The sequence below is a fragment of the Protopterus annectens genome, chromosome 6.part0 (assembly GCF_019279795.1).
Source record: "Protopterus annectens isolate FY-2018-M chromosome 6.part0, PAN1.0, whole genome shotgun sequence".
NCBI lineage: Eukaryota > Metazoa > Chordata > Ceratodontiformes > Protopteridae > Protopterus > Protopterus annectens.
In genome coordinates this window covers 1,817,527,932-1,817,541,351 of record NC_056737.1, presented here as the reverse complement: position 1 = coordinate 1,817,541,351, position 13,420 = coordinate 1,817,527,932, and the positions used below count along the sequence as shown (strand labels likewise).

Below are 13,420 nucleotides of genomic sequence, written 5' to 3'. Positions count from 1 at the left end.
GAAGGGTTGGCAGCCGGGAGAATACAAAGAACTGAGAAGAATGTGGCAGAAGTACATGTTGTTACAGTCCTGCAACAAAGTATTCCATATATAAAACTCTGCTTAGTCAGTGGCAGATTTTTTTTTCAGTAACAGAATAATGTTGTGCTTTACTTCTTTTTATGCAAGGCTGCCATTTTTTTCCTGTTGTGGCACCCCAAACAGCTCTCTCTGAGTTTTAGATTACCTACTTATTTAGCCATTTAAGAAATACTTGACTCAGAAGTTCATGATCATTAGATCTTCACCATCTTAGTTCATTCTACTATAATTCCTCTAAGAAAAAAAAAAAAAAGTCTTAAGCACAAGTCAGCTTAACGGAGTAGCTTTGTTAAACCTTTTGCAGCATTCATAATTAAAAGCATGTAATGACATAACACAGAAAAATAAATACCATTTGTCAGACATGTACACAATTGTAGACTTTAGTGGGCAAATTATAAAAACAATTTGAAATCAGTAAAAACAACTTTTAAAAACTAACATGACTGCAATGATAGGAATGAGCTGCAAGGCAAATACAAACCTCTGTCAACTCAAAGGTTCTAATGACAAAGGAATGGATAATGCCTTCTGTGGAACTCGATAATGCTGCTTTCCTGACATTGAAAAAGAAACGGATCTGAGCCTGGGGGAGAAGGTTTCTTCTAACAGGATCCTTTAGTAGCTTGAAAAGCTAACCAAACTACCACAGATATTGGTAGCACCACAAGATTACTTACATTATAAGGAACCTTTTCATAAAGATGTAGATCTTGTTTTCTGATGGATTTTAAATAAAACAGTTTAAAACAAGAAGGTCTAATAATGGTGGCTGGCAAAAAAGCAATTACTAGAAAATGGAAATAAAAATCTAAACCAACTATACTGAAAGTAGTGAATATATTAACAGAGATGAAACAAGTGGAATCTTTAGAAAAGCTTAGGAGCAAACTACATATGAAAAAATGGGAACTGTGGGAACAATACAAACAAGGGAGGGATGAGGTCTAAAAGGCGGCAGGACTTAAATCGGCTATGTAATGTTTGATTGAAAAAAAATGAGTAGATTACAAGTGATGCATAATGAATGGGAATGTGTGTCAGTATGGCTTGTGATGTAAAATGCTTGCAACTAGGATTGTGTCGGTGTGGTATGTTTGCATTTATGAAAGGGTATGTTTGCCGATGTAGTAAGTAATGATTTAATAAAGATGTTTCTTGGTTAAAAAAAAAAGGCAGGAACTGAATAATTTATATTGCTTAAGTTATAAAATATATAACAATATACGTGAAATATAAAGTTTATGTTAATATAATTGGATTATTTTTATATGAATGTAAATTTGCCTATGTCACAATTGATAATTCAATAAAGGTGCTTGAAAACAAAAAAAGCAACAACAAAAAGGATACATCGCTTAGTTCTTTTCTTGTACATTATTCTGTAACCACATTCTCTGCATCTGATTGGGTCCCTGGCTTTAATCTCATTTTCGGTATGACATTCTGCAAAACAAAATAAAGACCAATTTGAAAAGTGAAACTTTGCAAATTCTGCGCTCAAATGTTAAAGCACCAAAAAAGATCCATCCACACTGATATTTTAACCTTTGGTCAGACGTTAAATAAAATACAGACAACATTCTAGACAGCAATTTGAAGTTTTACATTAACATTCTGATGTACAACAGTCAAAATCAGAACTATAAGTAAGTGTTTGTTGCAAACAAAAAATTTTTACAGAAAAACTCATTTCATACACATGAAAGTGCAGTACAGGTGTATTCTGCACTGATCTTTAAATGTACACTATTTACAACTATGAATTAAACACACTGCTGTGCAAAAACACCAAAAGGTGCATCTCATCTAAGTGAATACCAAGCTGACCGAATATCTAGCGATATCCAACATTTGTTCAGAAAAAAGGACAAATGCTGAGAAAAAAAAGTACAGTTGTGTAGTTACCATAAACGTAGATGTTTGAGTGTATTCACTGTTGCAGTCCTAACCAATGGGTTATCTGGCTCCCAGTAGCCTTCGATCGACCAGAATACCGAAGGTAAGATAAATATGACATTGACTGTTGATGTAAAGGATGTCACGACGTCCAATATAAAAGGAGGCAGCCAACGTCACTTCCTCAGTCTTTCTTGCCATAACAGTCAGGAGTCCCCAGAAAACCAGGCTTAAGCCAAAAGAAACTTTGGGAAATAAAACCAGATTCAGCCTGTACCCTAGGAAAGGAGAACAGGAAAGGACCAAAAAGGGGGAAGGAGGGAGAGAAACCAGGACTGCAACAGTGAATACACTAACATCTACATTTATGGCAAGTGTACACAACTATACTATGTTCATAGTGTTTCACCGTTGCAGTCCTAACCAATGGGTCGATCACCAAAGCCCAGAGAAAGGGAGGAGGCACCAACAGAATCAAGGATTGGAGAAAATGCCCCGCAGAACAGCAGTGGCAAACCCTGCCCCGGCTCTAGAATACAAAGGCAAATTATAATGCTTTCTGAAAGTGTGAACAGAAGACCATGTGGCAACCTCTAAAATGTCTTTAGTAGGGACACCCCTTAAAAAGGCTGCAGTAGTGGAAGCTGCTCTTGTGGAGTGGGTCCTAACCCCTTGAGGAGGAACCTTGCCATAAAAGGAATAAAGTAATACAATGTGCAATCCACTTAGAAATGGTTTGCTTAGATATAGCTTTGCCCTGAGCTCCAGGGGCAAAACTGACCAATAACTGTGCTGATTTCCGAAGGTCTTTAGTCCTGTCCAGGTAAATCCTGAGCTGTTTGTGCACATCAAGAGAATGTAGGATCCTTTCACCTATATTTTGAGGATTAGGAAAGAAAGTAGAATGGTGTATGGACTGATTAAGAGTCAGGCTAGAAACCACTTTAGGCATAAATGAGGGACTGGTTCTCAGACACACGATCTGCATGGAAAATAAGAAAAGGCTCCACAGCAGTCAAAGCTTGCAGCTCCGAAATCCTCCTTGCTGAAGTTATAGCGAAAAGGAAGGCAGTCTTCCAAGAGAGAAACTTTAAATCTGCAGTGGCAGCAAGGAGGAAGAGCGAGTTTCTTTACAACAAAATTAAGATCCCAGGCTGGAGTAGGTGCCCTTCTGGGAGGTTTTAAGTTGCAAGCACCTCTGAGAAACATTTTCATCAGGGGATGAGAGAAAATGGGTTGCTCAAAAGAACAATGAGCAGAAATTGCTGAAACATGGATCTTGATAGAGGAAAATGAAAGACCACCCTGAAGCAAATCAACCAAGGATCAGAGGAAGAGTAGAAGATTCCCCTCTGCCATGTATCCAATAAGAGAATCTTTTCCATTTACCAGCGTAGGACTTCTTAGTGCTAGGCCTCCTGAAGTACACTGACCACCTGCTGGGAAAGGGAAGAAGAAATGGATTGATTCATACAATAAGCCATGCTGCCAAATGGGGAGGCTGAAGACGAGGATGTAGAATGTTTCCCCTTTCCTGAACCAAAAGATCTGGTTTCAGAGGACGATGCCAAGGAGGAAATTGGGAGAGACTGCGAAGCAGTGGACACAAATGCTGTCTGGGCAAGTCTGGAGCTATGAGAATATAGTCCTTGGTCTTTTGTCCCTTATCTTCAATAATACTCTGGGAAGAGGAGGGAAGGCATAAACTGACAGAAGCGTCCAAGTGAAGAACAGAGCACCCACTCTGCAGCCCTTGCTGTGATGCTGTCAGGTGCAAAAAGTAGTAGAAGGTGGTTGTGTGGGGAGGAGAAAAGATCCACCGGAGGAGTGCCCCAACGTTGAATGATGCTGTAAAAGACTGCTCTGTTTAGTTGCCACACATGGGGATCCAGGGTCTGTCTGCTCAAATGGTCTGCCAAAACATTGAGTCTTCCTGGAAGAAACTGAGCTAGGAGATGCAGGCCCAAGGATGCTGCTATGGACCACAGAATTATGCTCTGTCTGCACAGTGTTTAAGAATGCATCCCTCCCTGTTCGTTGATGTTGTCTGTCCTGACAAGCAGAGTTCTGGGAGAAAGATTATGCTTGAAAGTTAGTAAGGCTTGCTGAACTGCCATCAACTCCTTTAAGTTTATGTGCAGGTGCATCTACTGGGTGTTCCAACTTCCCTGTATGTATTTATACTGTAATGTTCCTTTTTTACTAGTCTATCACCTGTAATGTCCTTCACTAGTCTGTACGGAACTCCATTGAAAACGGGTTCATGTTGGTCCAATGGACTATCCTGGTAAACCAACTGCAAATAAATAAATCTGTCATCCAGGTGAACTCCCCAGGCATACTCCGATGCGTCCGTGGTAAGAACTTCAATGGCAGGAAGTGGGTGAAAAGGTATGCCCTTGTTTTGTAGACAGGCTGTCACCCAGCATAGAAACTGTTGTCTGCAGACGTGGAAGCAGAGGAATTATCATATCCAGGTCCCGTGTGTGTTGACACCAAACGTTCTTGAGGTACCATTACAATTTCCTCATATGCAGTCTTGCATATGGAATCATGAGAATGCAAGAGGCCATGTATCCCGAGCTTGCAGGTATTTCTTTGCAGAGAGCTGGGGAAGGCTTGCCAAATCCTTGAAGTAAACTGAGAGAACTGCCTGCTTCTCCTGGGTGAGATGTATCATCTGGGCGGCTGTGTTCAGACTCGCTCCCTGGAATGTTATCTCCTTGGATGGCACCATTTTTGATTTTTCCACGTTGAGCGTGTAACCCAGAGAAGAGTCTTTACAAATTCCAGGTCCTTTAACAGCTGTTCTTGAGAATTTGCTTGAATTAGACAGTCGTCCAAGTATGGATAAATCTGAATTTTCTTCTGCCTGCAAAAAGCAATGACTGGAGCTAGGCGCTTCATGAAAACACTGGGAGCAGTAGATAAGACAAAGAGCAGCACAGAGAATTTATAATGTTGCTTGCCCACTCTGAAACGAAGGAATTGCCTTCAACTTTCCCTGATAGGGATGTGCAGATAAGCTTCTTTGAGATCCAAAGTTACTAGCCAGGAGTCCTTGTCTAAAATTGGTAGCAACTGATGCAGAGAGAGCATTTTGAACTTTGGAATTACCAAGAATGAGTTCAGAATGGATAGATCTAGGATAGGACGCCAGGTGCCTTTTTTTGGAACTACGAAAAGTCTGGAATAGAAGTCCTGGCCTACCTGCTGAGCAGGAACAGATTACATTGCCCCCAGATGTAACAGACGCAAAATTTGCTTTTCTACTTCTGCCCTTTGGTTTGGAGGAGTGTCCGGGACTCCTTTGGGTACTGGAAATGTGTGGAAAGAAATCCTGTGACCTAAGGATACAGTTCAGAGTACCCATTTGTCGTCTGCGGTGGTGGCCCAGACATTTGCAAAAGGCCAACCTTCCCCCTAAAGGATTCTCTGGGCAAGCAGGAACAAGCAGAAGTTGGACAGAGTCATTGAGAATGTTTGGACTGAGATGTAGGCTTAGAACTGCCCACCTTGAAAGTGGAAGCATACCAACAATTAGACCTTTGAGGGGTAGCCACCTGCCCCCTAGAAGATTTGTAACCTCTAGTCCTAGAGCAGTTCTGTCTGCTGGTATCAGGACATATCCAACTCTTTAGAAGGGCAATTCCCGCTGAAACGAGGAGGTTGAACTTGCAGAAAGTCTAACTGTTTGCATAGACTTGGCCTTATCCTCCATCTTTTTGAGCACTTCCTCTGCTTTGCTGCTAAAAAACAGACTGTCCTTATGTCAAGGTACATTTAAAAGCTTAGACTTAACAGGCTCTGGAAGGGGCTGCTCCCTGAGCCAAGCATGCCTTCCGAGAACAGATCCAGTAGCTGTAGTCCTGCAGGTTGCTTCTAGAATGTCAAAACCACAATGTAAAGAATGTTTATTGACAAGAATAGCAGAATTCAGCAAATCCTGCATATCCTTACTCTCTGCCAAAAGAGGCACAGTTGCCATCTTTGACTTAATAGCCTCCAAGGTGTGCTGCTGATACTTAAGCATATGAAAAAGGCAATTAGTAGACCTAACAACAAGAGTGGCAGAGGTATAAACCTTTTTACCCCACCTATCTAGGCTCCTAGAGTCCCTGTCGGAAGGAACAGTGACCTTAACTCCTTTAGGCCCTTGAGAAATAACCTCTGGATCAGCTAACGGATTCCTAAAAAGAAACCATGCGAATCAGGGACTCTATAGTACCTGTCAGGTTTCCTGGGAGCAGGAGGAACTTGAATTTGGAGTCAAGGAATTTTCCAGAAAAACATCATCAACCACTTCCAACACTGGAGGAATAGCCAGAGGCTTATGCTGAGGCAAATCCAAAAACTCCCTGATCCTTTTCTTAGACTGGGGATAATCCTGACTTTCCCCATTTAAAATGCTCCCTGAGCGTATTCAAAGTATCACAAAAAGAGAAATCCTCTGGAGGAGAAGCAGAAGGAATGGATTCCTCTGCATCTGAATCCTCAAAAGGAGAAAAAAATCTGTGAAACTTCCTCTTCATCAGCAGAAATGCTAGAAGTATCAGAACCTGAATAAGACAAAGCCTCAGGAGAGACATCCCTACCCCTTTTTGAAGGAGGAGGCTGTGAACCCCTAATAAGAGTCAAAAGGTCATCAGCCATTTTAACCATTTGAGAATGAGGGAAACGAGAGGAAACTGGGGCCTGTTTCTTCACAGGCTTACAACTGGAAGATTTACCTGCAAGTCTGAAGGACTTGGGAGGCCTGGCAACCGCCGAAGTAGTGGCAGAGGTTGTCGGTATGAGCTTGCTGTCCGAACGAAGAACAGAGGCCTCAGACACCAGAGTCAGCTTAGCGGCTCTGGATCCAGCTGAAGAGGCAACAGGCAGAAGATCAGAAGACAAAATGGAAGCCGGAGGCCTGAGGGACTCCGAAATGGTCCCAGAGATCTGCAGTTGAAAATCTGTGGACTGCATGGGGCTGCAAAGGTGCCTCACTGGCTACCGCAGGACTGACTACTAACTTATCATCTGAAGACTTTATCTTCTAAAGCCTGTCGCGGTCCTTGTCCTTACACTTCTTAGGGATATCCGAAGCCAGAAGACCAGCGGACGCCATACCGACAAACTCAGGCCACACTACAAAATGCTTAGCCTGACGACGAACAGTACGCAGGTTAAAGGAAGCACAGAAGTCACAATTAGGAAAGTCATGGTCAAGGCCTAAACAAATACAATGGGAATGAAAATCTCTATGGGGAATCTGCTTTCCACAGGTAAGACAATTATTAACTTTTTCTGACATTCGTTAAGGCAAGTAAAGAGGATCCCCAATGGGGTACTTAGCTGTAGCTGACTTCAACTTTGTAGTCAGAAAACAAAAAAGGTAAACTGCCGACCGGCACTCGTGCAAAAATGCTTCTGCTTCAGGCTCCGGCGCAAGGAAGACTAAGGAAGTGACGTTGGCTGCCTCCTTTTGTATCGGACGTCCTGACATCCTTTACAACCGACGACAGCCGATGTCATATTTACTTACCTTTGGTATTCTGGCCGATCGGGGACTACTGGGAGCTGGATAACCCATTGGTTAGGACTGCAACAGTGAAACACGATGAACATGGTGCTAATTCATTACAGTCTGAATGAAATTTAAGATGTATTATTTTACAGTAAAAACGTATGTTTGGTTTACCTATAGGTCAAGTAAATAAGCACATGGCTAAACAAGACCATCAGGGAAGTGTTATAAACAAATACAATGAAATCTTCCAGCTCTGTGACACAGGAATGAAATCCTCACTACAACCTAGCTGCACTGAGTTTGACTACTGGACGCGGCACTGGAACAGCCAGACAGGAGAGGGTGGGAGTGAGCAGCTTCTACCAGCTTGATCACTTTCCATGGAGGGGAATGGTGATCCTGGTCATCTAAGCTAGTCAACGTCGGCTTGGCTAGCTAAACCTGTGACAGTCTTCATAGGCATATGTGGAGAAGCAGGCACATGCCAAGGGAAGACAAAAATCCCTGTGGTAATGTAGTTGTTTATCTCAGCTACCGGGGTGGTACTGACCTAACCACAAAATCAAGGAGGATTACCTGAATAACAGCTCTCCAAGGTGAGAGAGCGGATGGACAGCAGTCAAAGGGAGAAAAACTACAAAAAATGCAATGCAAACAATGTCTCCAGCCAAGACATGAAAAACAGCCCTACAATTTTTAGCCATATGACCATGGCCAGCATATTGTGCTCTCTGCAGCAACCAACACTCCTTGCACAGCCTTCCCCCTTTTATGCCAATGTATACTTAACCTCCATTTTTGTACATCTTCAATAACCCCCCCCCCCCAAAAAAATGTGTTTAAAATGATTAAATTTATTGTGAAATCTGCATTCGTAACTGCAATGCTGGGTCACAAATCTACTGTCTCATAATCCTGATGCAATAAAAATTATACCCGAGATGGCAGCACATTTTGCTCACAAACTATTTTATGTCTTATTTTAATAGAAGAAACACAAATTGAAAGCTTTGTAACTTGTCCTACGCAATAAATGATCACCGAGATGACACTTGTGGCAGTAAATGTGTTTAATGCAAAAATGAAATTAAAATATGAGATACTGAGCAAAGGGGTTGCAGGAAGCCATAAAATCACATGTATTAGAGGTTTAAATCTCATTAGTTGATTAATACAACTAGGCTCTGAAAACTGACACTACTGTAATGGTTTTTATTGTGATAATCGCCAAATAAGGAATAAGTGGTTAGGATGGTTAGAAATAAAACTGACAGACCTGATTAGTTTCCTGTCTGATACTCTGATCAACATTGGTGTATGAACTGCTACACATACACTGCAAAGCACATACATAATGTCTGCTTAATAAGACTACTAAGAATACAGCCATCTTAATGAAAAGCCTGCTCAATATCAGCGTATATGTTATTTTTGGTCTCTCAAAGTAAGACAGCTTGCAATCTTCGATTTTTTAGCTACAAAACATTTAAGTCTTTTTACTAGGGGAAAGATATTTGAAGTGGTACATTCCAAATACTATATGCATTCTATGACTGGCCCAATGAAGGCAATATACAGTGGGGTTATAACATCTTCAAACCTGGAGGAGATGCTATTGGTAATGAAACTTGGCACGTCAGAAGTACTTTCTACTACAACTGATACATGATCAAAGGATTGCTTACTGTTGAGGAAAGCACCTATATCTCTAACAACTGTCATTCTTAAGCAGGGTCCTGTTTACACTGTAATGGGTAGAACAAACTTGTTTCTCTAAAGGCAGTTATGTTACATTTCTGGCATTAAGTGTAAGGCCATGGTTGGTATGCCATATAATGAAAAGCCCCTGTTGAAGATACAACTATCGGAGAAGGAGTCAATGACAACATCCAGTTTACAGATATCAGCAAACTTGGTTAACCACAGACCTCTAACATTTGCTTTAAAACTGCAGAAGCAGATACCAAAGAGAAGGGGTTCCAGGACAGTACCCTGATGGACACCTAATTAATGATGCACATTTCAGCTGAGAATGTTTCACCATCTCTTACTACATGGATTAAACTGGACAGCCAATTTGCAACCCAATAGGTGGTATAGGGGGTTTACGTTTTGACTGAGTTTTTCAATAATGACAATGTGAGAAACTATTAAATGCTTTAACAATGCCCAGATAAGCAGTACAGACAGAATCTCCTGCTATTCCAATGTCTGGACAGGACCCGAGAAACAGGGAAGTCATGTACTCACTGGAAAGTTGCATTTCTTTTTTCCTCTGTACAGATACTGGAACAGCAGGACCAGTGCTTCTGGCACCCTCTAGTGATGGCAACAAACTCTGACTCCTCTTTACCCATAATCCCTCCCGGATGAGACTCTGCCAGATTGAATATGTCCTTATTAAATAGCTCTACATCAAACACAGGTGATGTTTTTCAAATTTGGAAGACTATCCTCGCAGAGCTCTCAGAAATGACTATTTACAGAAGATAATGGGTAGGTTGTTTCAGTATCCAGACAGAGATCAGAAAAGTTTAATGTTTCAGTAAATACATAACTTGTGTATTTTTCAGGCTCTGACTTAACACTGGAAGAGCAAGACTGAATTCCCCAGCTAACATGTGTGGCATACCCCTTTCAAGATGGCTGTTCCAGAAGTCCTTGTTCTAGGAATACAGTCAAGGCTGTAATGTTTGGCTAATGTATGGAAGAAGACCAAGTGGCAGCTGCTTGTGATATCCTCCAGTAAAAGACTTCTGAGGAAGGCCACAGATGTAGCTTGAACACTGACAAAAATGTGCCTTTTGTCATAGCAGAATTAGACAAAGCTGGTAATCCACTTTGTCATTGTAATCTTTAAAACATTGTGACAACTTAACCTGTAAAAAATTAACAAAAAGCTACTCATCTTTTTCAAGTGTTATTACAATCAAAGTAAAAATCATACTTGTCTGTGTATGTACTTTATTAAAGTACTTCATAAAAAAGGCACATGTAAATGAATATACTGATTCAAACTGGTCTGGGTGTTGCCACTTTACGCAGAAAAGACAGTTTGGTTCCAAGAGACTCTGTCCTGATGGAAAATGTATGGAAACTGTGAAGAAAGGGTTTTAAGCTCAGAAATCCACCTTGCATACTAATGGCTACCAAAAACGTAGTCTTCCAAGAAAATAAACTAATATCCACAGAGCTAACTGTCTCAGCAGGTGGTCTTGTCAAAGATTCCAATATGAAATTTAGATCCCTAGCCAGTGCCGGTCTAGTTAGTGGGGTCCCAAATTAAAAATACCTTTAAGGAAGGTACTTGCAATCTATTTGCTGTCAATGAATGATCTGAATAGCCTTCATGAAAAGTTGAAGTGGCTATCAAATTAACTTTTATAGAACAGCTAGCCTCTTTTTTGTATAATTCAGTCTGGAAGATTAAAATATTCTTAGGTGCAGATGTAGGGGAGAGGTCTCTCTTCCCTGGGCCCACAACGCAGACTTCTTCCAGTTACTCTATTTACCTCTTCTGGTGCAATTCTTTTGAGACACCTTAATGAGGTCCATCATCTGAGGGAAAATGAGGGCTCCTGGCCATTATGGGAACTGAAGAAAAAGTGGGTAGACTGAGGGAATGAACATCTGGATGATGTCTTCTGGATGGGAGAGCCAATAGAGAGGGGCTCTGTGGTAGATGGGCGTTTCTTCCTTAGGTTAGGTTACAGCAAGGGAAACAAAATCTGATGAGGCCAGAAAGGTGCTATACAAATGAGCTTGGCCTTGCACTCTGTTTTCTGCAGGAGTCTTGGAAGCAGCAGAAGTGGGGAGAAGGCATAAAGGAGAAAGTACAGTTTTGTACCTACCATAAATGTAGATGTTCGAGTGCTAATACAGCTGCAGTCATAACAGATGGGTTTTCCTGCCGTCAGGAGGGTCCTCGGTCGGCTGAATTCCAAAGTCTAGGTCCGGTGTCGGTTGTCGTCGCTTCTTCCCTGACGTCAGTGCGACAGGGGTATAAAAGATCCAGCCGACGCCATTTTCTTCAGTTTTTCTTGCCCCAGATGTCAGGTGCCCCCAGAAGGAAGGCAAAACATAAATTTATGTAATAAAGCAAATGCAATATAATCAAAAAACAGTAGATGCAAGCAAATACATCACAAAAGAATACCCCAGTGAGGTTGTATGAGGAGGTGTTAGCCATTAGGCCTGTCCCAAGAGGGGAAGGAGGGAGGGAAACCTCGACTGCAGCTGTATTAGCACTCTAACATCTACATTCATGGTAGGTACAAAACTATGCGGCAAAAAAGACTGAGGATATGACGTCGGTCATGCGCATTTGTACCCTGACGTCCTGATGTCAGACAAATGCACCTTGACCGACGTCAGCCTTATACTTTGGTATTCGGGCCGACTGGGACAGCGGACTACCCAAGTGTTAGGACTGCAGCAATGTGAGATGAAGAACATCTGTACTATGTTCATCGTGCATACAGCTGCAGTCATAACAGATGGGTAGAATCCCAAAGCTAATAAAGGGGTGGTAGGCACTAAGTGGAACTAGGAGGAGCCAGGATGCCCTGCAAGACTGCAGTGGCAAAGCCCGCTCTAGTTTTGGAGTATAATGGTAGGTGATAGTGCTTGGAGAAAGTATGTACAGAGCTCCAAGTGGCTGCTTCCAAAATGTCTTTGGTAGGAACTCCCCTGAGGAAAGCTGCAGAGGTAGCTGTGGCCCTTGTGGAGTGAGATCTGATGCCTGTAGGTACAGTTTTACCATGAATAGAGTAACAACAGCGTATGCAGTGGGCTATCCATTTTGAGATTGTCTGTTTGGAAATAGGCTTCCCTTGAGCACCTGTAGCATAGGACACAAAGAGTTGCTCTGATTTTCTGAAAGGCTTTGTTCTGTCCAAATAATAACAGAGCTGTCTGTGAATGTTCAAGGAATGTAGCAACCTCTCCCCTTCGTTTTGTGGATTAGGGTAAAAGGTAGCTAAAGTGGATAGACTGATTCAAGGCTACCCTGGATACTACCTTTGGCATAAATGAAGGGTTGGTTCGTAAGGAAACTCTGTCCTGATGGAAAATTATGAAAGGCTGCACAGCCATGAGGGCTTGTAGTTCCGAAACCCTGCGTGCTGAGGTGATAGCTAGAAGGAAGGCTGTCTTCCATGACAAATATTGCAGATCTGTTGAAGCAGCTGGCTCAAAAGGAGGTAGGGTTAGTTTTTCTAGAATGAAATTGAGGTCCCAAGCAGGTACTGGTTGCTTCCTTGGGGATTTTATATTCTTAGCCCCTCTGAGGAACTGTCTTAAGAGAGGGTGAGAGAATAAAGGAGGATCAGTGTTGTACTCTGCAGAAATGGCTGAGGCATGGATTTTGATAGAGGAGAATGAAAGTCCACTGCTTAACAGCTCGGCTAGGTACTGTAGTATTTGAGGTAAATTCAGTATTCCAGGATTCTGACCCTTTTTCTGATTCCAGGCACAAAACCGTTTCCATTTTGCGGAGTAGGCTTTTCTAGTAGAAGGTCTTCTGGCCTCCAAAATGACACCCTGCACCTCCTTGGAGAGTAGGGTCTGCTGTGAGTTTAAGGAATCCTCCATGCGGCTAGATTGAGTTTTTTCAGCTGACTGAAGAGTTTTGAAGTTGTGCCGAATCAGTAGAAGAGGCATTAGAGGCAGGATCCATGGTGGGGAATGCGTCAGGCTCCTCAGGAGTGGGTACCAGTGTTGTCTTGGTCAGTCTGGAGCAATGAGAATAATCTTTGGTCTGTCTACTCTGGCTTTTAATAGAACTTTGGCCAGCAGTGGAAGAGGTGGAAAGGCATAAACCGTCATTGTTGTCCAACTGAAAGAGTGCGTCCACTTTCCAGGCCTGTGGATGAAAGGTCCTTGAGCAGAATTTTGTCAATTGGTAATTTCTGTGGGTGGCAAAGAGAT

General features: G+C 42.1%; 1 protein-coding gene across 3 annotated transcripts in view; it reads right to left on the bottom strand.

The window, feature by feature from the left end:
* The window catches only part of POLR2K (RNA polymerase II, I and III subunit K), a 377,021-nt gene that overhangs the window by 173,274 nt on the left and 190,327 nt on the right, over positions 1 to 13,420 (bottom strand). For all 3 annotated transcript variants that reach the window (XM_044075165.1, XM_044075166.1, XM_044075167.1), the window contains one exon: positions 1,435 to 1,527. In XM_044075165.1, coding sequence (XP_043931100.1) covers positions 1,435 to 1,527 — 93 coding nt within the window. The remainder of the gene's footprint in view (positions 1 to 1,434; positions 1,528 to 13,420) is intronic.